This window comes from Oncorhynchus clarkii, chromosome 10 (genome assembly GCF_045791955.1).
Source record: "Oncorhynchus clarkii lewisi isolate Uvic-CL-2024 chromosome 10, UVic_Ocla_1.0, whole genome shotgun sequence".
Taxonomy (NCBI): Eukaryota; Metazoa; Chordata; class Actinopteri; order Salmoniformes; family Salmonidae; genus Oncorhynchus; species Oncorhynchus clarkii.
Window position 1 is genome coordinate 43663647 of NC_092156.1, and position 26314 is coordinate 43689960.

General features: G+C 43.1%; 1 protein-coding gene across 1 annotated transcript; it reads left to right on the forward strand.

Annotated features, from left to right (window-relative positions):
* LOC139418536 (ribosomal protein S6 kinase alpha-4-like) lies at window positions 1-26314 on the forward strand. Its single transcript, XM_071168078.1, has 18 exons — window positions 1-1048; window positions 2101-2172; window positions 2557-2624; window positions 2741-2891; window positions 3047-3162; window positions 3330-3437; window positions 3573-3653; window positions 3802-3905; window positions 12643-12793; window positions 12917-13078; window positions 13159-13284; window positions 14526-14659; window positions 14916-15009; window positions 15284-15454; window positions 15777-15968; window positions 16061-16229; window positions 17841-18004; window positions 24273-26314. Exons 1-18 carry the CDS (start codon window positions 949-951, stop codon window positions 24495-24497), a joined length of 2388 nt encoding a protein of 795 aa, XP_071024179.1. The 5' UTR covers window positions 1-948; the 3' UTR covers window positions 24498-26314.

Consider the following 26314-nt stretch of genomic DNA (forward strand, 5'->3'; position numbering starts at 1 on the left):
GGCTTCCGTACTACGGAATCCCAGCCATAACATCAACTAGCTAGATAGCTAACCTACCGGTAGCTAGTTTTTCAGTCATCGTTGTCAAATGAATTGGACACATAAGGTGCATATCTTAAGCGCGAGTCACATCCTATCCGGACGAAACCGGATAAAAAAAACTATTCGCGACATGCTATCAACAGTAAGCTTGCTATGAAATTAAAATTAACCGATTGTCAGCAGGCAGGCTAGCTATCTCTGACAAGATAGCTAGGTTGTGAAGTTAGCGAGCTTTCACATAGCGTTAGCGTTGTGGTATTACTGAAGTTAGCTAGTTAGTTGTAATTGTTTCTTGCGGCTTTGCTACAAATGACTAGCTAGTTTCAGTTTGTCAAAATATATTGTTGCAAAAGGTAGCTAGCAAGCAAGACATGGGCTACTATGTAGCCAGTTTAACGTCAGATCGGCGCTACATTGTAACCAGGTCAGTGCTAGAGAGATCAGCAGCAGTTTGTCTGTCGTAATAGGAAACAACATCCTCATTATGGGCACAGTTAGTTAGCTAGCTACAGATTGACGATAACTGGTTTATTTTTTACAGTGATAGTTATATTTGGTAGATGGTGCTAGTATTTGCCCTTCAGTACAAGTAAAGCCGTGCTTTGTGATTTCTGACTCAGACGATCATCAGTGTCGTGTCGTGGAAATCAATGTGCGCCTGAAGATTAGGCGGAACAGCAGGATGTCTAGGGGATTTAGTGCAGCAATGATATTGTTTAGAAAACACAACAACACAACCATGATCACAAGGCATACAAAAGCCCCCAAATGAAATCGTATAAGCCTCAACTTTTCATTTTCTCTGACTATACATCACACCTGGTGCGTCTTGGGTTATAGAACACACATACGAATATAGCTAAATCGGTTTATTTCATTTGAAGAGTAGCCAAATAAATATTTGATATGTCTGGGGACGGCTCGGATAGTAGTAGTAGTAGTAGCGATGACTCCGATACAGGGATCCGGAGAAAAGCCTGCACTGTCAAACATGAGATTACCAATGGTAAGTAACCATCAACGTAACTAGCGCTTTGTCTGATTAATCAGACTGTGCTACACAATGGAATTGGTATACAGTCTGAAACATAGGAGTACAAAATAGTGTTAATGTCCCTTACAAGCCAGAATGTTTAGTGCAATTAACTTACTCTACTGCTTGTCTGTAATGTTGGTCCTTCAGCTGCTCTACATTTTAGACAAAGTATTCACAGGAAAGTATTGTTTATACAACTTTTTAGACTAGAGCACCAGTAGTGTAGTTTACATTTATATCACCTGGCACGTGCACAAAACCACATAAACACCCGTGAGACTTTGGTTCGTATGCATGCACTTCTGTCTTGTGCACGTGCCTTCGGTCATAAGCAAACACGTCTTGATCACCACTCAGACCTGGGTTGCGAAGTCGGTTTAATAATACTTTCCTGGGGATATTTTGTTATACATTTCGAGCAGTTGATAGCCCAACCGTAAAGTAAGTTCAAACGTCATTTTATTAAACATTCTAGCTTTGTACGGAACATGTCCACGATTTTGCGCTCCTGTTTGACTGTATACCAATTCAATTGTGTAGCACAGTCTGATTAATCAGGCAATCTAGCTCTGCACTGTTTCATAATTGATTATTTGAATCTGCCAAAGGATTTCAAGATGTGGTACACTTTGGGTAAATATTGCCTTCTGTAATTTAGCTATTGGTCTAGGGCTCTATGTAAGCTTAAAAGTGATTGTTTGGAGTTTCTGTAATTCTGTGTGGATCAATATCTGTTTCCTGACACAATTGCATCCTGACCTTGACTGACACAGCAATAGCAGAAGTAGTAGTGTATGTTCAAGCTGTGTTCAGTTGTCTTCAGGTGCAGATTGATGTGCTATATTTTGGTGAGTGGTGGTATCTCAGGGAACCATGACACCTGGGAACACAGCCATGGACGAATGTCACAAAATATTCAGTTTACTGTGCTCTGCTATGTTTTCTGTGTGTGCCTGCCTGCGTGTGTTGTGTGCATGCAAACACTGATACTGTACTCTTCCCCCCCCCCCCCCCCCCGCCAGCGAACCTCACAGGCCATTCTGAGAGAGTGGGCATGGAGAACTTTGAGCTTCTCAAAGTCTTGGGCACAGGAGGTGAGGCTCACTGCGCCGATCTTGGGTCGATTGCTTATAAACTGACTATATTGCTTATAAACGGACTAAACGCCTTCCTAATATTGTGCACCGTCCTATGAGACCCCCAGTCACGGCCAGATGTGATTACAGCCTGGATTCGAATCAGGGACTGTAGTGAAGCCTCTTGTACTGAGATGCAGTGCCTTAGACCACTGCACCACTCGGGATAGCGCCATAGTATTATTGGAGACCTGGATAACTTAATTTTACTGTCTTATTTTTTTGTGGAACATTTAGAATAAAAAGTTAAGGTTGTAAATGTGGTGGGTGGTAGGATGGGTGGTAGGGGCTCCAATCAAATGTGATAAATGTTTCCAACCTTTTCTCTCTGTCTCTGTCTAGCCTACGGGAAAGTGTTTCTGGTCAGGAAGAACAGTGGTCACGATGAAGGGAAGCTGTATGCCATGAAGGTGAGTCTCTGTATCGTCTTTGACATTGGTCCAAAGGCAACCCAAAGCGTTGACATTGTCTGATGTGGGGAGAATTCATGGACGGGTTGACCTACCTGTTGATGATAACGTCTCAGGTGCTGAAGAAAGCAGCCATCGTTCAGAAGGCGAAGACAGCGGAGCACACGCGTACAGAGAGACAGGTGCTGGAGCACATCCGCCAGTCCCCGTTCCTGGTCACACTGCACTACGCCTTCCAGACCCAGACCAAGCTCCATCTCATCCTGGGTGAGCGCTGGATCAAACAAACCCATACGTGGAACTCTCTGGCTATGACCTTGGAAGTGCTGAAAGTGTGTCTCTGTGTGTGTATACTGTGTTTCTGCCTGTGTATGTGTGTGTGTTTTTCTATTCAAGTGTTATCTGTATCTGTCTGTGTATAGACTATGTGAGCGGAGGGGAGATGTTCACACACTTGTACCAGCGGGATCACTTCTCTGAGGAAGAGGTGCGGATCTACATCGGGGAGATTATCCTGGCACTGGAGCACCTCCACAAGGTATGTTATCGAGCCTCTCTGTCCTTTACATAACCTTGCTGATATTCCATTCCTTAATTGTATCTGTGGTCCTATTACATGATACAATTTCGTCTGGATACTTTGCTCTTATCTGTTAATGTTATGTTATCCTGTAAACAACTTCTTGCTCGGTATGATGTGTACAGCTCGGCATCGTGTACCGGGACATCAAGTTGGAGAACATCCTATTGGACAGCGAGGGACATTTGGTGCTGACAGATTTTGGGCTCAGCAAAGAGTTCCTTGAGGAGGAGGTACGACAAAAATACATTTTTCATTGATGCCTCTATTTGTGTGGACGCAATCTGTGCATGTATGCATCCATCCATCCATGCATATATTTGTGTCACTACAGACTGAGACTTGTGTTTTTATCCCCCCCACTACAGAAGGAAAGGACGTATTCGTTCTGTGGCACCATAGAGTACATGGCTCCAGAGATCATCAGGGGGAAGTCTGGTCATGGAAAGGTAAGAGTTAACCCATCACTCGGGGCATGGCTATGAGCTACGGCGGTTCATTAGACATCAATTACTGTAGAACACAAATGTATTCTCTTTCTTGTATTTTTTATTTTTTTCATTCTTCCTTTTGACCCTTTTCTCCTGCCCACCCCAGTCAGTAGATTGGTGGAGTTTGGGTATCCTGATGTTTGAATTGCTGACGGGGGCGTCCCCATTCACACTGGAGGGGGAGAGGAACTCCCAGAGTGAGGTGTCCAAGTGAGTGCTGTGTGTCATCCACCCCTCCTCACACACACACCATGGTTCCATCCAACTCTTTCATCATTGCCCGTGGCCCTCGGCTACTTATCAAAATAATGACATCTATTGTAACGGTGGCTTCTTTCTCCCTCTCTTTATCTCGCTGTCTGAATACAATAACAAATGAATGAGTTGTGCTGCGTTCTATGTGTAACATAAAGCCTGCAGCCTAATTAGACATTCTGGTAAGCTGTTTCTTTTCAATCATGTTCTTTATGGCCATAATGGTTGTCTTGTAATGAGAGCTGTGCCTTCACAGTGCCTTCAGCAAGTATTCTTACCCCTTATTCCACATTTTGTTGTCTTACAGCCTGAATTCAAAATGGATTTCTCTCCCATCTACACACACTGCCCCATAACGACCAAGTGAAAACATGTTTAGACATTTTTGCACATTTTATTGAAAATTAAATGGAGAAATCTCATTTACATACAGTACCAGTCAAATGTTGACACACCTACTCATTGAAGGTTTCTTTTACTGTTCTACATTGTAGAATGATAGTGAAGACATCAAAACTATGAAATAACACATATGGAATCATGTAGTAACCAAATGTATTTTATATTTCAGATTCTTCTAAGTAGTCCTTCTTTGCCTTGATGACAGCTTTGAACACTCTTGGCATTCTCTCAACCAGCTTCATGCGGTAGTCACCTAGAATGCATTTCAATTAACAGTTGTGCCTTGTTAAAAGTTAATTTGTGGAATTTCTTTCCTTAATGCGTTTGAGCCAATCAGTTGTTGTGACAAGGTAAGGGTGGTATTCAGAAGATCGCGGTATTTGGTAAAAGACCAAGTTCATATTAAGACAAGAACAGCTCAAATATGCACAGAGGAACGACTATCCGTCATTAATTTGACTAACCATAATGTCTCAATCTGGACAATTTCAAGAACTTTGAAAGTTTCTTCAAGTGCAGTCGCAAAAACCATCAAGCGCTATGATGAAACTGGCTCTCATGAGGACCGCCACAGGAAAGGAAGACCCAGAGTTACCTCTGCTGCAGAGGATAAGTTCATTAGAGTTACCAGCCTCAGAAATTGCAGCCCAATTAAATGCTTCACAGAGTTCAAGTAACAGACACATTTCAACATCAACTGTTCAGAGGAGACTGCATGAATCAGGCTTTCATGGTTGAATTGCTGCAAAGAAACCACTACTAAAGTACACCAATAAGAAGAAGAGACTTGGGCCAAGAAACACGAGCAATGGACATTAGACCGGTGGAAATCACACTGTCTGTGAGTTGAGTCCAAATGAGAGATTTTTAGTTCCAACCACCGTGTCTTTGTGAGACGTAGAGTAAGTGAGCGGATGATCTCTGCAGGTGTGGTTCCCACCGTGAAGCATAAAGGAGGGGGTGTGAGGGTGCTTTGCTGGTAACACTGTCTGTGATTTTCGAATTCAAGGCACACTTAACCAGCATGACCACCACAGCATTCTGCTGCGATACGCCTTCCCATCTGGTTTGTACTTAGTCCCACTATAATTTGTTTTTCAATAGGACAATGACCCAACACACGTCTAGGCTGTGTAAGGGCTATTTGACCAAGAAGGAGAGTGATGGAGTGCTGCATCAGGTGACCTGGCCTCCACAGTCTCCCGACCTCAACCCAATTGAGATGGTTTGTGATGAGTTGGACCGCATAGTGAAGGAAAAGCAGCCAATGAGTGCTCAGCATATGTGGGAACTCCTTCAAGACTGTTGGAAAGCGTTCCAGGTGAAGCTGGTTGAGAGAATGCCAAGAGTGTTCAAAGCTGTCATCAAGGCAAAGGGTGGCTACTTTGAAGAATCTCAAATATATTTTGATTTAACACGTTTTTTTTTGGTTACTACATGATTCCATATGTGTTCATAGTTTTTGTCTTCACTATTATTCTGCAATATAGAACATGGTAAAAATAAACATCCTTGAGTGAGTAGGTGTGTCCAAACTTTAGACTGGTACTGTAAGTATTCACACCCCTGAGTCAATATTTTGCAGAAGCACCATTGGCGGCAATTACAGCTTTAAGGACGTCCTGGGTTTGTCTGTATCAGCTTTGCACATCTGGATTTGGGGATTTTCTCCCATTCTGTTCTTTTGCCCATCTTCATCTTTTGTATTTATTTGTCAGTCTGAGATATAGCTTTTTCTTTGCAACTCTGCCTAGAAGGCCAGTGTCCAGGAGTCGCCTCTTCACTGTTGACGTTGAGACTGGTGTTTTGCGGGTGCAATTTAATAAAGCTGCCAGTTGACCAACCCACTCAAGTGACACACCCCTCCAGTAAGCTCAGCCCCCGTAATAGGGTTAGAGGTAGAGAATCCCAGTGGAGAGAGGGGAACCGGCCATGCAGAGACAGCAAGGGTGGTTCATCGCTCCAGTGCCTTTCCGTTCACCTTCACACCCCCGGGCCGGACTACACTCAATCATAGGACCTACTGAAGAGATGAGTCTTCAATAAAGACTTAAATGTTGACTGAATCGGCGTCTCTCACATGGTTAGGCAGACCATTCCATAAAAATTGAGCTCCATAGGAGAAAGCCCTGCATCCAGCTGTTTTCTTAGAAATTCTAGGGACAATTAGGAGGCCTGCGTCTTGTGACCATAGCGTACGTGTAGGTATGTACGGCAGGACCAAATTGGGAAGATAGATATGAGCAAGCCCATGTAAGTTAGCAGTAAAATCTTGACATCAGCCTTAACAGGAAGCAAGTGTAGATCGGCTAGCACTGGAGTAATATGATCATTTTGGGGGGTTTTAGTCAAGATTCTAATGCCATGTTTAACACTAGCTGAAGTTTATTTAGTGCTTTACCTGGGTAGCTGGAAAATAGAGCATTGCAGTTGTCTAATCTAACCTAATCTTTTCTGCATCCTTTTTTGGACAAAGTTTCAGATTTTTGCAATGTTACGTACAGTTGAAGTCGGAAGTTTACATACACTGAGGTTGGGGTCATTAAAACTTGTTTTTCAACCACTCCACCATTTTCTTGTTAACAAACTATACTTTTGGCAAGTCGGTTAGGGCATCTACTTTGTGCATGACACAAGTCATTTCCCTAACAATTGTTTACAGACAGATTATTTAACTTATAATTCACTGTATCACAATTCCAGTGGGTCAGAAGTTTACATAGACTAGTTGACTGTGCCTTTAATCAGTTTAGCAAATTCCAGAAAATGATGTCATGGCTTTAGAAGCTTCTGATAGGCTAATTGACATAATTTGAGTCAATTGGAGGTGTACCTGTGGATGTGTTTCAAGGCCTACCTTAACTCAGTTCCTCTTTGCTTGACATCATGGGAAAATTAAAAGAAATCAGCAGAAAGATAATTGTAGACCTCCACAAGTCTGGTTCATCCTTGGGAGCAATTTCCAAATGCCTGAAGGTACCACGTTTATCTGTACAAACAATAGTACGCAAGTATAAACACCATGGGACCATGCAGCCGTCTTACCGATCAGGAAGGAGATGCGTTCTGTCTCCTAGAGATGAATGTGCTTTGGTGCGAAAAGTGCAAATCAATCCCAGAACAACAGCAAAGGACCTTGTGAAGATGCTGGAGAAAACAGGTACAAAAGTATCTATACCCACAGTAAAACAAGTCCTATATCAACATAACCTGAAAGGTTGCTCAGCAAGGAAGAAGTCACTGCTCCATAACCGCCATAAAAAATCCAGACTACAGTTTGCAACTGCACGTGGGGACAAAGATCATCATTTTTGGAGAAAGGTCCTCTGGTCTGATGAACCAAAAATAGAACTGTTTAGCCATAATGACAGTCATAACGACTATTATTATGGAGGAATAATGGATAATTTTCCTTTGGAGGAAAAGGGGGAGACTTGCAAGCCTAAGAACATCCCAACCATGAAGCACAGGGGTGGCAGCATCATGTTGTGGGGGTGCTTTGCTGCAGGAGGGACTGGTCCACTTCACAAAATAGATGGCATCATGAGAAAGGAAAATTGTGTAGATATATTGAAGCAATATCTCAAGACATCAGTCAGGAAGTGAAAGCTTGGTCGCAAATGGGTCTTCCAAATGGACAATGACCCCAAGCATACTTCCAAAGTTGTGGCAAAATGGCTTTAAGGACAACAAAGTCAAGATATTGGAGTGGCCATCACAAAGCCATGACCTCAATCCAATAGAACATTTGTGGGCAGAACTTGGAAAAAACGTGTGCAAGCAAGGAGGCCTAAAAAACCTGACTCAGTTACACCAGCTCTGTCAGGAGGAATGGGCCAAAATTCACCCAACTTATTGTGGGAAGCGTGTGGAAGGCTACCCAAAATGTTTGACCCAAGTTAAACAATTTAAAGGCAATGCTACTAAATACTAATTGAGTGTATGTAAACTTCTGACCCACTGGGAATGTGATTAAAGAAATCAAATATGAAATAAATCATTCTCTCTACTATTATTCTGACATTTAACATTCTTAAAATAAAGTGGTGATCCTAACTGACCTAAAACAGGGAATTTTTACTAGGATTAAATGTCAGGAATTGTGAAAAACTGAGTTTAATTAAATGTATTTGACTAAAGTGTATGTAAACTTCCGACTTCAACTGTAGATGGAAAAAAGCTGTTCTTGAAACAGTCTTGATATGTTCGTCAAAAGAGAGTTCAGGGTCCAGAGTAACGCTGAGGTCCTTTACAGTTTTGAGACGACTGTACAACCATCAAGATTAATTGTCAGATCCAACAGAAGATCTTTGTTTCTTGGGACCTAGAACTAGCGCCTTTGTTTTGTCCAAGTTTAAAAGTTAAACATTTGCCGCCATCCACTTCCTTATGTCTGAAACACAGGCTTTCAGGAAGGGAAATTTTGGGGCTTCACCATGTTTCATAGAAATGTACAGCTGTGTGTCGTCCGCATAGCAGTGAAAGTTAACATTATGTTTCCGAATGAGATCACCAAGAGGTAAAATATATAGTGAAAACAATGGACGTCCTAAAAGGGAACCTTGAGGAACACCGAAATGTACAGTTGATTTGTCAGAGGAGAAACCATCCACAGAGACAAACTGATATCTTTCTGACAGATGAGATCTAAACCAGGACAGAACTTGTCCATGTAGACTAATTTGGGTTTCCAATCTCTCCAAAAGAATGTGGTGATCGATGGTATCAAAACAGCACTAAGGTCTAGGAGCACGTGGACAGATGCAGAGTCTTGGTCTGACGCCATTAAAAGGTAATTTACCACCTTCACGAGTGCAGTCTCAGTGCTATAAGTTTTGTATTTAAATATTTTCTGGGTCAAGGTTTGGCTTATTCACGAGAGGCTTTATTACTGCCACTTTTAGTGAGTTTGGTACACATCCGGTGGATAGGCGTTTTATTATCTTCAACATGAGAGGGCCAAGCACAGGAAGCAGCTCTTTCAGTAGTTTAGTTGGAATATGGTCCAGTATGCAGCTTGAAGGTTTAGAGGCCATGACTATTTTCATGAACGTGTCAAGAGATATAGTACTAAAACACTTGAGTGTCTCCCTTGATCCTAGGTCCTGGCAGTGTTGTGCAGACTCGGGACAACTGAGCTTTGGAGAAATACCCAGATTTAAAGAGGAGTCTGTAATTTGCTTTCTAATGGTCATGATCTTTTCATCAAAGAAGTCCATGAATTTATCACTGCTGAAGTGAAAGCCATTCTCTCCTGGGGAATGCTGCTTTTTATTTAGCTTTGCGACAGTATCAAAAAATACAGTTAGGATTGTTCTTATTCTCCTCAATTAAGTTGGAAAAATAGGATGATGGAGCAGTAGTGAGGGCTCTTTGATATGGCATGGTACTGTCTTTCCAAGCTAATTGGAAGACTTCCAGTTTGGTGTGGGGCCACTTCCGTTCCAATTTTCTGGAAGCTTGCTTCAGGGCTCGGGTATTTTCTGTATACCAGGGAGCTAGTTTCTCATGACAAATGTTTTTTGTTTTTAGGGCTGCGACTGCATCTAGGGTATTACGCAAGGTTAAAATAAGTTCCTCAGGTGGTTAACTGATTTGTTTTACTCTGACATCCTTGGGTAGGTGGAGGGAGTCTGGAAGGGCATCTAGGAATCTTTGGGTTGTCCAAGAATTTATAGCCACGGCTTTTGATGATCCTTGGTTGGGGTCTGAGTAGATGATTTGTTGCGATTGCAAACGTAATAAAATGGTGGTCCTATTTAGTCCAGGATTATGAGGACAAACATTAAGATCCACAACATTTATTCCACGGGACAAAACTAGGTCCAGAGTATGACTGTGGCATCGAGTAGGTCCAGAGACATGTTGGACAAAACCCACTGAGTCGATGATGGCTCCGAAAGCTTTTTGGAGTGGGTCTGTGGACTTTTCCATGTGAATATTATCTGCAATGACTACAAGGTCCGATGTGAGTTCGGGGAACTCAGTGAGGAACGCTGTATACGGCCCAGGACGCCTGTAAACAGTAGCTATAAAAGGTGATTGAGTAGGCTGCGTAGATTTCATGACTAGAAGCACAAAAGATGAGAACGCAGTGTTTTAATTTATTTATTTTTTTATTGACATTTGGTTTCTTAAACGTTATTAACACCTTAGCCTTTGCGGGATGCGTGGAGGATATGGTCACTAGTGTAACCAGGAGAAGAGGCCTCATTTAACACAGTCAATTCATCAGGCTTAAGCCATGTTTCAGTCAGGCCAATCACATCAAGATTATGATCAGTGATTAGTTAATTGACTATAACTGCCTTGGAAGTGAGGGATCTAACATTAAGTAGCCCTATTTTGAGATGTGAGATATCACAATCTCTTTCAATAGTGACCGGAATGGAGGAGGTCTTTATTCCAGTGAGATTGTTAAGGCGAACACCGCCATGTTTAGTTTTGCCTAACCTAGATCGAGGCACAGACACGGTCTCAATGTGGATAGCTGAGCTGACTACACTGACTGTGCTAGTGGCAGACTCCACTAAGCTGGCAGGCTGGCTAACAGCCTGCTGTCTGGCCTGCATCCGATCTCATTGTGGAGCTAGAGGAGTTAGAGCCCTGTCTATGTTCATAGATAAGATGAGAGCACCCCTCCAGATAGGATAGAGTCCGTCACTCTTCAGCATGCCAGGCTTGGTCCTGTTTGCGGGTGAGTCCCAGAAAGAGGGCCAATTATCTACAAATTCTATCTTTTGGGAGGGGCAGAAAACCGTTTTCAACCAGCGATTGAGTTGTGAGACTGTGCTGTAGAGCTCATCACTCCCCCTAACTGGGAGGGGGCCAGAGACAATTACTCGATGCCGACACATCTTTCTAGCTGATTTACAAGCTGAGGCTATGTTGCGTGACCTCTGACTGTTTCATCCTAACATTGTTTGTCCCGACGTGGATAACAATATCCCTATACTCTCTATACTCGCCAGTTTTAGCCTTAGCCAGCACCATCTTCAGATTAGCCTTAACGTCGGTAGCCCTGCCCCCTGGTAAACAGTGTATGATCGCTGGATTATTCTTTTTAAGTCTAATACTGCTGGTAATGGAGTCGCAAAGGACTAGGGTTTTCAATTTGTCAGAGCTAATGGTGGGAGGCTTTGATGTCTCAGACCCTGTAACGGGCAGAGGAGAGACCAGAGGAGGCTCGGCCTCTGACTGCGACTCGTTTCTTAATGGGGAGACCCGATTGAAAGTTTATTTTGGCTGAATGAGCGACACGGTTGAGCATTCCTACAGGTCATTTGCACTTTGAAGCAGGCTCGCAATCAAGGACTTGCCTGTATTTGGCTTCATTCATTGTTCCTTCTCTCCTTACCAGTCTTGTTTCACGGTAGGGATGGTGTTAGACGGGTGATGAGCTGTGCCTAGTTTTCTCCAGACATGGCGCTTTGCAGAGAGTAACATTTTTGTCTCATTAGACTGCAGAATCTTATGCCTTATGATCTGTCTTTCACTTGCCTTTTTGCAATCTCCAGGCATGCCGTCATGCTTTTTTCTCAGGTGTGGCTTCCGTCTGGCAACTCTTCCTTAACGCCCAGTTTTGTGAAGTGCTGTGGAGACAGACTGGTGTCCTTCTGGTAGGTTCTCCAATCTCAACCAAGGAACTCTGTAGTTCTGTCAGAATTGTCATTGGGTTCTTGGTCACCTCCCTGACCGACGTCCTCCTTGCCCTGATGCTCAGTTTGTTCGGACGGTCAACTCTAGGCAGAGTCTGGGTAGTTCCATATGTTTTCCAAGGAGATCACTGTGCTCTTGGAAATGTTCAACGCTCTAGAAATGTTTTTTAACCTTTCCCTAGATATGCCTCATCACAATTCTGATTGTTCCTTGGAGTTCATGATATAGTTTCTGCTCTGATGCACTGTCAACTGTGGGACCTTTATATTCGCAGGTGTGTTTCTTTCTAAGTCCTGTCCAAACAGTTGAGTTGGCCACAGGTGGACTCCAATCAAGTTGTAGTGACATCTTAAAGATGATCAAAGGAAATGAGTACCTGAGATCAATTTGGAGTACCATAGCAAATGGATTAAAATTAGAGATTTCTGCATTTCATTTTGACTTTGTGGGGTATTGTGTGTAGATGGGTGAGATACATTTATTTTATATTGAATCCATTTTGAATCAGGCTGTAGCAACAAAATGTGGAGTAAGTCAAGGGCTATGAATACTTTCTGAAGGCACTGAAGGCAAAGCGATTGCTCTTCCCTGTTTCTCTTCTTCGGCCCGCCCCCTCCTGCCCTTCTCTCAGGCGTATCTTGCGCTGCGAACCGCCGTTCCCCTCTATGATCGGAGTCGTGGCTCAGGACCTGCTGAGGAAGCTGTTGGTTAAAGACCCCCACAAGAGACTAGGCTCGGGACCACGAGGGGCCGAGGACATCAAAAGTCATGCCTTCTTCAAGGTGCTCCTCTTCTCTCCTGCCACTCTCTGTCTCTAGGCCCATCTCCTTCTCTCTCTCCCAACGTGCTCACACACATACACACACTCTGCTCACCATTCTCCTTCCATTGCTCTATATTCATAGGGTCTCAGTTGGTCAGACCTTGCTGAGAAGAAGGTAGTCAGCCCATTCAAACCAGAGATCAGGAGTGAGCTGGATACAGGGAACTTTGCTGAGGAGTTCACTGGCATGAATCCTGTCTATTCTCCAGCCAGCACCCCACCAAGCACTGACCGCCTGTTCCAGGTTCGTTAAATACACATTGTGTGCTTCCACTGTTACAGGAATACACCCTACATACACAAGACTCTTGTCTTCCATTTCAGGGCTACTCCTTCGTTGCTCCCTCCATTCTGTTCAACAAGAACGTGGTGATGGGTGACTTCATGGAGGGCCAGATGGGAGCAGACCGGCCGGGCTCAGCCACTGTCTGTCGCAGTGCTATGTTAGCGGTATGGAACTAATCCTCTCATGGCCGCAGGATAGACGAGGTTCGGTGAAATGTATCGGTGTTAATGTTGGCACTTTCTTTCATTTTTTAAAAATGTAGTCTTAGTCATTTTGTATAAAATATCATTGTCTTAGTCACATTTTTGTAATTTGAATAATTATTTAGTCTCGTTATTGTCAAAATGATAAACAGTGGGCCATTTTAGTCAACTAAATCCTTTCATTTTAGTCACTTTATTTGTAATTTTTTTTGTGCCTTATTACCCTATAGTAAACACAAATCACTGACTTCCATGTGCACAAACATACATAGCCTGGTCCTACCAACATATTTTTCTGCATAACACCCTACCGCATGATTCTCTACCCAACAGCCAAGTTAGCAGAAGAACACATTACTCTGCAGCAGATAAAAATCCCACCCCTTGACATACTGTAGCTATATTGTAATTGAAGTACTGTCATCAGTTGTGGTCTGATAGGTTGCAACCAACTATCTAGCTAGGACTATCAATCTGTTGTTATCTGAGTTATCAGATGTGCCTTGAGGTTGGTACTATTTTATTCCCTGTCAACTTGTGGGTGCAAACACTGTGGAATCGTTGCATTCGGTCTTGTTTGAATTGACAAGATGGCTCCAAACATCGGCCCTTTTTCTACCGGGAGCTTGTACCACCGGTAGAGTAGCCATGGCGTGGGCCTTATTTGCAGCAATGATTTGTTGTTGCCAGATTGGATAACGGTTGCCGGGCAGAGAGGTGAATCATGAATGACCTTCGCGTGGTATTTATTTCCCACCAATAACAGAATTGCAACATTGCGTTGAGAAAGACTTACAAAAAAAACTCTCAAGCTTTGTAAAAATGTTTGTCCAGTTCACTTACTAGTCATATTTTAGTCACAGAGATAATTTCACCTCGTTTTCATCAACCGAAATGAAAAAAAAAGATCTGTTTTCCTCTGGGTCTATTAAGTCAGTGATTTGTCAAACGCCTATTTTCCAGTGGCAATTGACGACACAATAACTATCACTGGAATGTATCCAGAGAGGGTCTTATGTACAACACTGTTTGACATGAGCTCAACCTGTGCTTCATTAGTATAAAAAAAAAATCTATGTGCAACATTTTCACATTTAGCAAGGGTAGGATTTGGACATTTCCTGCAGTGGAGCACATTTTGACACATTCCACAGTTTCCGGTGTAGTTTGTACTTGACTTCCCTCTCTCTTGTCCTCTGCAGGACTCTACGTTCTTCCAGCTGTATGAGCTGTGCCTGCAGGGGGCGCCCCTGGGCGAGGGTAGCTTCTCTGTGTGCAGGAAGTGTCGACACCACCAGAGCGGCCATGAGTACGCCGTCAAGATCATCAGCCGCAGGTGAGCCGGGCGTGGCGCTGGCTGAGAGACCGTCACGCACTAATGCAATGTGTCATTGTTATGCCAGCATGATGAATTACACACTTCACGCTGCTGTGTTTTAATATATTCTATTCCAATGATTTACCATACCTGTTTAGTGCACTGAGGGGGTTTGTGTTGTTGACCTTTGGTGCATGAATGCCTTTGAACTCTTTCTCTCTCTCTCTCTCTGTCTGTCTCTCTCTCTGTCTCCTGTGTGACTCTGTCTCGTTAGAATGGAAGTAAACACTCAGAGGGAGATTGCTGCCCTCAGGCAGTGTGAGGCTCACCCCAACATCGTCAAACTGCATGAGGTCTACACTGATCAGGTACACAATGATGGTAGAAATGCCATCAGCAGACACATTCAAGCACTGACAAAACTGTCAGGTGTTCTTTCTCTTCTCATTGGCTGTGTTTACTTACAAGGTGGCAGGACTCGAATCACAATAATGTTTGACATTTGGGGAATATATTGGGAAACTTAAGCAATCATGCAGCAATAAACAATTTTCTCATCACAGACACAACCTTATCTTCTCTCTCTCTCTCTCTTCTCCCATCTCCCTCTCAATCACCCCTATCTCTTCCTCCCTCTCTCAGTTCCATACATACCTGGTGATGGAGCTGCTGCGTGGGGGGGAGCTGCTGGAGAGGATCAAGAGGAAGAAATTGTTTGGGGAGGCAGAGGCCAGTCAGCTTCTCAGGAGCCTGGTGTCAGCTGTCGGCTTCATGCACGAGGCTGGAGTGGTGCACAGAGACCTCAAACCAGAGGTGGGCCAACAGACTGACTCACAGAGAGGGAGTCTGAATATATTCTAGAAACTATAGAAATATATGGCCAGGAAGAAGTCACACATTGAAATGGCTGCAATATTACACCGACCAAATTTTGCAGGCAGTGAGTGTAATGAGATCAAGGTGTTTAGCAATGCTGTAAAAACCACTAAGCATGGCCTATTGTATTTTGTTGGTTCAGGGTGAAATAAATTGACATTTGTTGCTCCATTACATCAGCCAATGAATGTAACCTTCTGTTGACGGAGTCATTCCTTCACTGCCCACTCACTGCTCTCGCTCTCTCTCCGCCTGGCAGAATGTGCTGTTTGCAGACGAGGGGGAGGACTCGGTGCTCAAGGTGATAGATTTTGGTTTTGCCCGACTGTGCCCTGCAGGCAGCGCCCCCCTGCAGACTCCCTGCTTTACACTGCAGTACGCTGCTCCTGAGCTCTTCCACAGCACCGGTTACGACCAGGCCTGCGACCTCTGGAGCCTTGGGGTCATCCTGGTACTTACACTACTGACTGACTCTGTAATGTGTCATTAGTAAAAACGAATTATCGTTATGTTATTGATGATGTTTGTGTTTTTCTCTGGCAGTACACCATGCTGTCAGGACAGGTGCCCTTTCAGAGTGAGCAGCAGCAGCGGGCGGGGATGACCTCATCTTATGCGGCCGACATCATGCATAAGATTAAAGAGGGTGACTTCTCTTTGGCTGGAGAGGCTTGGAAGGGTGTGTCAGACGAGGCTAAAGAGCTTGTGAAAGGTGTGTTGTGCATCCCTCCTAATTCACTCATTGACATTGATGCAATTCATCATTTTTTCCCATCTGTTCACTACATACAGTGCCTTCGGAAAGTGTTCAGACCCCTTGACGTTTTCCTCATTTTGTTACATTACAGCATTTTTACATAAGTATTCAGACCCTTTGCTATGCGACTCAAAATTGAGCTCAGGTGCATCCTGTTTCCATAGATCATCTTTGAGATGTTTCTACAACTTGATTGGAGTCCACTTGTGGTAAATTCAATTGATTGGACATGATTTGCAAAGGCACACACCTGTCTATATAAGGTCCCAAAGTTGACAGTACATGTCAGAGCAAAAATTAATTGTGTCGATGCACAGATCTGGGGAAGGTTACCAAAAAATTCTGCAGCATTGAAGGTCCCCAAGAGCACAGTGGCCTCCATCATTCTTAAATTGAAGAAGCTTGGAACCACCAAGACTCTTTCTAGAGCTGGTCGCCCGTCCAAAATGGGAGAGAAGGGCCTTTGTCAGTGAGGTGACCAAGAACCGGATGGTCACTGACAGAGAGATGGGAGAACCTTCCAGATGGACAACCATCTCTGCAGCACTCCACCAATCAGGCCTTTATGGTTGCCAGATGGAAGAGACTCAGATCATGAGAAACAAGATTCTCTTGTCTGATGAAATCAAGATTGAAATCTTTGGCCTGAATGCCAAGCGTCACATCTGGAGGAAACCTGGCACCATCCCTACGGTGAAGCATGGTGGTGGCAGCATCATGCTCTGGGGGTGTTTTCAGCGGCAGGGACTGGGAGACTAGTCAGGATCAAGGCAAAGATGAACGGAGCAAAGTACAGAGAGATCCTTGATGAAAACCTGCTGCAGAGAGCTCAGGTCCTCAGGCTGGGGCGAAGGTTCACCTTCCAACAGGACAACAACACTAAGCACACAGCCAAGACAATGCAGGAGTGGCTTTGGGACACGTCTCTGAATGTCCTTGAGTGGCCCAGCCAGAGCCCGGACTTGAACCTGATCGAACATGTCTGGAAAGACCTGAAAATAGCTGTGCAGCGACGCTCCCCATTCAACCCGACAGAGCTTGAGAGGATCTGCAGAGAAGAATGGGAGAAACTCTCCAAATACAGGTGTGCCAAGCTTGTAGCGTCATACACAAGAACACTCAAGGCTGTAATTGCTGCCAAAGGTGCTTCAACAAAGTACTGAGTAAGGGTCTGAATACTAATGTAAATGTGATATTTCTGTTTTCAATTTTGAATAAATTAGAAAAAAATATGCATACCTGTTTTTGCTTTGTCATTAGAGTGTATTGTGTGTAGATTGATGAGGGAAAACATCTATTTAATCAATTTTAGAATAAGGTTGTAACCTAACAATGTGGAAAAAGTCAAGGAGTCCAAATACTTTCCGAAGGCACTAATATATATATATATATATATATATATATAAAAAATATGGAACCCCTTTATCTGTCACTCCCTTATCATTTTGCTTTCTCTGCTCCTCCCTACCCTTCCTTACCCCTCTCTGCCCCACCTCTCATTTTTGCTCTCCTTCCCTAACTCTTCTAAACCAATCCCCCCCCCCCCCCCCCCCTGTTTGTGTTCAGGGCTGCTGACGGTGGATCCAGAGAGGCGTCTCAAGCTGTCTGCTCTGAGAGAGAACAGCTGGCTGCAGGGCGGGGCCATCTTATCCTCCACCCCCCTCTGCACCCCAGATGTGCTCGAGACACGTGGCCCCATCGTCCGCTCCTATGTCAACGCCACCTACAAGGTAATGGAACTCTATCTTTTTTCTTTTTTTTACTCAAATCCATTGAGGAAAAAGTAGTTTGTGTTCCTTTTAACTTTTTTATTTTATTTTTCCTACTCTCCCAACCAAATCAAAGTCAATTTGGCATTTGCAGAGTACTGCGTATTGTACAATGAAGTGTTTACTTGCAAGCTCTTCTCTCAAACAGTGCAACATTTTATAAAAAAGTATTCAATAAAAATATCATGTCAAAAAAATATAGTATATGAGTATTTATACAATGGGTGGGTCTAATCCTGGATGCTGATTGGTTAAAACCGTGTCCCAGCTGTTCCACAAGTTACCACCGGCTAAGGCTATGATGTTGAAATGCCTATTTACTGTTCCATCTCCCTGTGCAATCAATCCACTGTCTCATCAGCCCAGCCAGGCAATTTATCAACAAGATCTCCACTGTAAAAAAATCATCTAGACATTATCTTCCATTTCTTTTAGACTAGCAATTGATTTTCAACAGCAGAGGCGTGTATAAACCTTGCCATCTGTCTCTGACTTTTGCAGCAATGTTTCAATATTGAAATTCGATCTCTAGCTGTCCCACACAGTAATGAATGTGTAGGGGCCAGACAGACAGACATACGGGCAGTTTTTCTCAGCCAGTCGAAATCATGAATTGGTATATTGTTTTTATAGATACAGTACCAGTCAAAAGTTTGGACACACCTACTCACTCAAGGGTTTTTCTTTATTTTCACTATTTCCTTCATTGCAGTATAATAGTGAAGACATTAAAACTATGAAATAACACATGGTATCATGTAGTAACCAAAAAAGTGTAAAACAAATCAAAATATATTTTATATTTGCGATTCTTCAAAGTGGCCACCCTTTGCCTTGATGACAGTGGTAGCCATGCTAGTTAAGTGTGCCTTGAATTCTAAATAAATCACAGACAGTGTCACCAGAAAAGCACCATAACACCTCCTTCTCCATGCTTCACGGTGGGAACTACACATGCAGAGATCATCCACTCACCTATTCTGTGTCTCACAAAGACATGGAGGTTGGAACCAAAAATCTCAAATTTAGACTCATCAGACCAAAGGACAGATTTCCACTGTATCATTTTTTTATTTTTTTTATTTAACCTTTATTTAACCAGGTAGGCAAGTTGAGAACAAGTTCTCATTTACAATTGCGACCTAGCCAAGATAAAGCAAAGTAGTTCGACACATACAGTGGGGCAAAAAAACGTATTTAGTCAGCCACCAATTGTGCAAGTTCTCCCACTTTAAAAGATGAGAGGCCTGTAGTTTTCATCATAGGTACACTTCAACTATGACAGACAAAATGAGGGAAAAAAATCCAGAAAATCACATTGTAGGATCTTTAATTAATTTATTTGCAAATAGTGGAAAATAAGTATTTGGTCACCTACAAACAAGCAAGATTTCTGGCTCTCACAGACCTGTAACTTCTTCTTTAAGAGGCCCCTCTGTCCTCCACTCGTTACCTGTATTAATGGCACCCGTTTGAACTTGTTATCAGTATAAAAGACACCTGTCCACAACCTCAAACAATCACACTCCAAACTCCACTATGGCCAAGACCAAAGAGCTGTCAAAGGACACCAGAAGCAAAATTGTAGACCTGTACCAGGCTGGGAAGACTGAATCTGCAATAGGTAAGCAGCTTGGTTTGAATAAATCAACTGTGGGAGCAATTATTAGGAAATGGAAGACATACAAGACCACTGATAATCTCCCTCGATCTGGGGCTCCACGCAAGATCTCACCCAGTGGGGTCAAAATGATCACAAGAACGGTGAGCAAAAATCCCAGAACCACACGGGGGGACCAAGTGAATGACCTGCAGAGAGCTGGGACCAAAGTAACAACGCCTACCATCAGTAACACACTACGCCACCAGGGACTCAAATCCTGCAGTGCCAGACGTGTCCCCCTGCTTAAGCCAGTACATGTCCAGGTCCGTCTGAAGTTTGCTAGAGAGCATTTGGATGATCCAGAAGAAGATTGGTCAGATGGTCAGATGAAACCAAAATATGGTTCAAACTCAACTTGTCGTGTTTGGAGAACAAAGAATGCTGAGTTGCAACCAAAGAACACCATACCTACTGTGAAGCATGGTGGTGGAAACATCATGCTTTGGGGCTGTTTTTCTGCAAAGGGACTGATCCGTGTAAAGGAAAGAATGAATGGGGCCATGTATCGTGAGATTTTGAGTGAAAACCTCCTTCCATCAGCAAGGGCATTGAAGATGAAACGTGGCTGGGTCTTTCAGCATGATCCCAAACACACCGCCCGGGCAACGAAGGAGTGGCTTCGTAAGAAGCATTTCTAGGTCCTGGAGTGGCCTAGCCAGTCTCCAGATCTCAACCCCTTAGAACATTTTTGGAGGGAGTTGAAAGTCCGTGTTGCCCAGCAACAGCCCCAAAACATCACTGCTCTAGAGGAGATCTGCATGGAGGAATGGGCCAAAATACCAGCAACAGTGTGTGAAGACTTAAGGAAAACATTTGACCTCTGTTATATACCCTTTGTTGGCAATGACAAAGTATTGAGAAACTTTTGTTAATGACCAAATACTTATTTTCCACCATAATTAGCAAATAAATTCATTTAAAATCCTACAATGTGATTTTCTGGATTTCTTTTCTAATTTTTTCTGTCATAGTTGAAGTGTACCTATGATGAAAATTACAGGCCTCTCTCGTCTTTTTAAGTGGGAGAACTTGCACAATTGGTGGCTGACTAAATACTTTTTTGCCCCATTGTACAACGACACAGATGGAATAAAACAAACATAGTCAATACAAGTCTATATACGATAAGGGAGGTAAAGGCAAAAAAAGGCCATGGTGGCCAAGTAAATACAATATAGCAAGTAAAACACTGGAATGGTAGATTTGCAGTGGAAGAATGTGCAAAGTAGAAATACAAATAATGGGGTGCAAAGGAGCTAAATAAATAAAATAAATACAGTAGGGAAAGACGTAGTTGTTTGGGCTAAATTATAGGTGAGCCATGTACAGGTGCAGTAATCTGTGAGCTGCTCTGACAGCTGGTGTTTAAAGCTAGTGAGGGAGATAAGTGTTTCCAGTTTCAGAGATTTCTGTAGTTCGTTCCAGTCATTGGCAGCAGAGAACTGGAAGGCGAGGCGGCCAAAGGAAGAATTGGTTTTGGGGGTGACCAGAGACATATACCTGCTGGAGCGCGTGCTACGGGTGGGTGATGCTATGGTGACTAGTGAGCTGAGATAAGGGAGGACTTTACCTAGCAGGGTCTTGTAGATGACATGGAGCCAGTGGGTTTGACGACGAGTATGAAGCGAGGGCCAGCCAACGAGAGCGTACAGGTCGCAATGGTGGGTAGTATATGGTGCTCTGGTGACAAAACGGATGGCACTGTGATAGACTGCATCCAATTTGTTGAGTAGGGTATTGGAGACTATTTTGTAAATGACATCATCGAGGATCAGTAGGATGGTCACTTTTACTACAGGTTTTATGTTTGGCAGCATGAGTGAAGGATGCTTTGTTGCAAAATAGGAAGCCAATTCTAGATTTAACTTTGGATTGGAGATGTTTGATGTGGGTCTGGAAGGAGAGTTTACAGTCTAACCAGACACCTAGGTATTTGTAGTTGTCCACGTATTCTAAGTCAGAGCCGTCCAGAGTAGTGATGTTGGGCAGGTGCAGGCAGCAATCGGTTGAAGAGCATTCATTTAGTTTTACTTGTATTTAAGAGCAATTGGAGGCCACGGAAGGAGAGTTGTATGGCATTGAAGCTTGCCTGGAGGGTTGTTAACACAGTGTCCAAAGAAGGTCCGGAAGTATACAGAATGGTGGATCAGAGACTCACCAGCAGCAAGAGCGACATCATTGATGTATACAGAGAAGAGAGTCGGTCCAAGAATTGAACCCTGTGGCACCCCCATAGAGACTGCCAGAGGTCCGGACAACAGACCCTCCGATTTGACACACTGAACTCTATCAGAGAAGTAGTTGTTGAACCAGGCGAGGCAATCATTTGAGAAACCAAGGCTGTCGAGTCTGCCGATGAGGATGTGGTGATTGACAGAGTCGAAATCCTTTGCCAGATCAATGAATACGGCTGCACAGTAATGTTTCTTATCGATAGCGGTTAACATATCATTTAGGACCTTGAGCGTGGCTGAGATGCACCCATGACCAGCTCTGAAACCAGATTGCATAGCAGAGAGGGTATGTTGAGCGTCTAATGTCCATTGCTCATGTTTCTTGGCCCAAGCCTCTTCTTCTTATTGGTGTAATTTAGTAGTGGTTTCTTTGCTGATTCACACTGTCTCCTCTGAACAGTTGATGTTGAAATGTGTCTGTTACTTTTATTTGGGCTGCCATTTCTGAGGCTGTTAGCTCTAATGAGCGTATCCTCTGCAGCAGAGGTAACTCTGGGTTTTCCTTTCTTGTGGCGGTCCTCACGAGAGCCAGTTTCATCATAGCGCTTGATTGTTTTTGCGATTGCACTTTAAAGAAACTTTCAAAGTTCTTGAAATTGTCCAGATTGATTGTTGTTTATCTTTGCCTATTTGAGCTGTTCTTGCCATAATATGGACTTGGTCTTTTACCAAATAGGGCTATCTTCCGTATACCACCCATACCTTGTCACACCTCATCTGATTGGCTCAAACACATTAAGAAGGAAAGACATTTCACAAATTATCTTTTAAAAAGGTACACCTGCTAATTGAAATGCATTCCAGATGACTACCTCATGAAGCTGGTTGAGAGAATGCCAAGAGTGCGCAAAGCTGTCATCAAGGCGAAGGGTGGCTACTTTGAAGAATCTGAAATATGAAATAGATTTGTGTAACACTTTTTTTTGGTTACGCCATGATTCCAAATGTGTTATTTCATAGATTTGATGTCTTAACTATTATTCTACAATATAGAAAATAGTACAAATTTAAGATAAACCCTTTAAATGAGTAGGTGTCCAAACTTCTGACTGGTGCTGTATATACAAAGAAATGTCAATAGAAAAACAGGTCAAATGAAATGCAGTCTGCTGTCTTTCCAACTTCCGTTTGAATCATCGTGTTAGCTGTGTAGTTGGCTAGCTCCACTAAACCGTGTCCTTGCAAAAGAGCCAATTTTTTTCTGTGCCAGGCAAAATCGTGCATCATTAGCTCATTGGTATTTAATGACAAGTTTGTCAATCATTATTTGAATGTGTTGGTAGCCCATGTAAAAGTGATCATTCCCTCGAAGCTGGTTTTTGGAGGATATATTGACTTAGTCTCAGGCCTAACAACACAATATGACTATAAAAACACTATAATATATTAATATAATAAATGGTATGTGCAATGTAACGACAGTAGAGAAATACACTTAGTGGACAGTTTTAGGTACAACCATCTAGTACTGGGTCGGAGCCCCCTTTGCCTCCAGAACATTCAGAATTCTTTGGGGAATTGAAACATTGCTCAATTGATATCAAGGGACCAAACATTCCCTACACCGTTACACCACCGCCACCAGCCTATACTGTTGACACTAGGCAGGATGGAGTCATGGACTCATGCTGCTTACGTCAAAATCCTGACTCTGCCATCAGCATGACGCAACAGGAACCCGGATCCGTCAGACCAGGCAATGTGTTTTTTCACTCAATTGTAAAGTTTGTGATTGCGTGCCCACTGGAGATGCTTCTTTTTTTTCTCGTCAACTGCAATAGCCCATCCATGACAAGGACTGACGAGTTGTGCGGTCTAAGATGCCGTTTGGCACACCACTGTTGTACTGGGCCGTTATTTGCCTGTTTGTGGCCCAGCTGTTAGCTTCTAGCCATTCTCTTTTCACCTCTCATCAACGAGCTGTTTTCGCCCACAGAACTGCCGCTGACTCAATGTTTTTTGTTTGTCGCCCAATTCTCGGTTAACCCTAGACACTGTCGTGCGTGAAAATCCCAGGTGGATGGCCGTTTCTGATATACTAGAACTGGCGCACATGGCATTGATGATCATACCACGCTCAAAGTTGCTTAGGTCAGTCTTTTTGCCCTTTCCAACGTTCAATCGATCAGTAACTGAATGCCTTGATTCCTGTCTGCCAGATTTTTATATAGCAAGCCACGGCCACGCGACTCGCTATCTGTAGGAGCGAAGCATTTTCGTGAACAGTGTGGTGTACCTAATAGACTGTCCACTGAGTGTATATAATGGAGGTGTATGTGCAATGTAATAGAATAAGTAGGCTATATTATTGTATGTACATCCTCTCCATTAGGCATTCAACAAGGGGAAGAGGGAGGGCTTCTTTCTGAAGAGTGTCGACAACGCCCCCCTTGCAAAGCGACGCAAGCTCAAGATGACAAGTACAGGTGTGGAGACTCGACGGAGCTCCTCTTCCTCCTCCTCGTCATCATCTTCCTCAGCTGCCTCTGCCGCTACAACAAACCTAAAAACACAGCCACCACACCAAACTCTACCCCCGAAGCTAGAAAAGAGCTAGCAGCCGAGGAGGGGGACGAGTGGGAGGAAAGGAGTTAGGAGAATAAAGCACATTAATTCCGCTATGACAGATTGGAATACTGGCTCTGAAAGACCAGAGATGATTAGATTTGTTATATCCCCTCTTAAGTCCAAAGTCATATAGAATCTCAAAATTCCAAGATCTTATTTATGAACAAACTAAGAGACTAGTTCCAATACTTAAGATGAAACAAAAGGGTTCACATCCCTTTTTTCCTTTGAAAGAATATGCTGAATGGCATTTTGCATTATCGTAATGATGCAAGGACTTTATATGTATTTATACCAGTAGCTTGTCCCATCTCATACATTTTCTCAAGAAATGAACTAACGTGTCATTTCTTGAATGGAACAAAGCTTTAGACTATTGTTTTCTAAATTTCGGTCAGAGGCTTTACATTGAAAGACATTTTCGTCGGCTTTAAGATCATACTTATGAAGTTTTCAGTCACTTTTTAGCAGGGTGACGATGAGCACGCAGTTGGACATGATGCTGACGTTTTGCATGTTGTCAGCACCTGAGGTAAGGAGCGCTGTCGTAGAACGAATCAGAGAGAAGCGGAGTGAGAGAGTCCTAAAGGGGAAATGCAAAAGCCATGAATGAGCACAAGCCATACATACACAGGGAGGCCATGGCCTCTACAACAGAGCACTAATGGATAGATACACAGTGCTCATCACGTGGCAAAACGGAGAGGCAGTGGTTGGGGGTCTGTTGGAAGTCTTGCTCTGTTTTTAATGATATGGTTGAGATTAAGAAAGAACGTTGGTACTGCGGACAGCTGTTCAAATGAACTTTGACCTTGAGGGATGATCCCAGTCCATGGGACGCCGTCTTTGTAACCCAATGGTTCTAGTCACATACGGCCAATTTACAAGGACCCTTAGAATCATTTCCTTTTGGCTTGAGATATCAGCCTTCTATCGACGTTGGTGTCTGTCTGCGTAGTTAACTGGTTCGCTGAAGTTCACCTGAGAATCAAATTAACAGCATCCATTGTTCTGTATGTGTGCTACATTAACAACCATCATGATTCTGACAGGGAATACAGGGAGATGGAACGCTTGGTGATAGACATTCTGATTTGATACCATAGTCCCATACACAGTGCTCCAAAGGAGGGCCAGGGCCAAATGGAAAAAATGAATAGTTTTTTACTGTGAGTAAATATTGTCACCCTGGTTTAGAGGTTAGTGTTTTTGTAGACGTTTAGGTGTTTTGATCATTGAATGTCAGTTACACTGATCATTTACTCATCGCTTTTTTTCTACCGGAATATATTGACTGTTGATTTGATTTGTACCTGGATATCACACAAATGTAGTCCTTTTAATCAGTGATAGTTATTTCAGATTTAAACCGGGCTTATTTTAGTATTTATTACATGTCATGTTTTTATAATGCTGTGGTAATGGTTGTTGTGTGTGTGTGTGTGTGTGTGTGCGCGGTGTGACTGGTTCTGGGGATTGTATATTATTGCAAGTTACTGTAGTAAATAATTGTTTTGATCACATTTTATTAGTTACTCCTTTCTAAACATTAGTTTTGTCGGGAACCGTGCTTTTGTCACAATGCTATTGTTTGGCTGTTGATGTTGTGTTGTCTTTTTTTTAATGTTATGAATTTGACTCTTTTTAATGAGCTACTACCCTTTTCCTGTATAGCTGTCCTTTTTTGCCCAACATTTTCAATTCTTTCTTCAAAGCATATCCTGACATTGAGATTCCCTATGTCACGATTGCTTGGTTTGGGTCAAGAACACTTCAGTCTGCAGCAAAATAAATGACTTTTCTCGA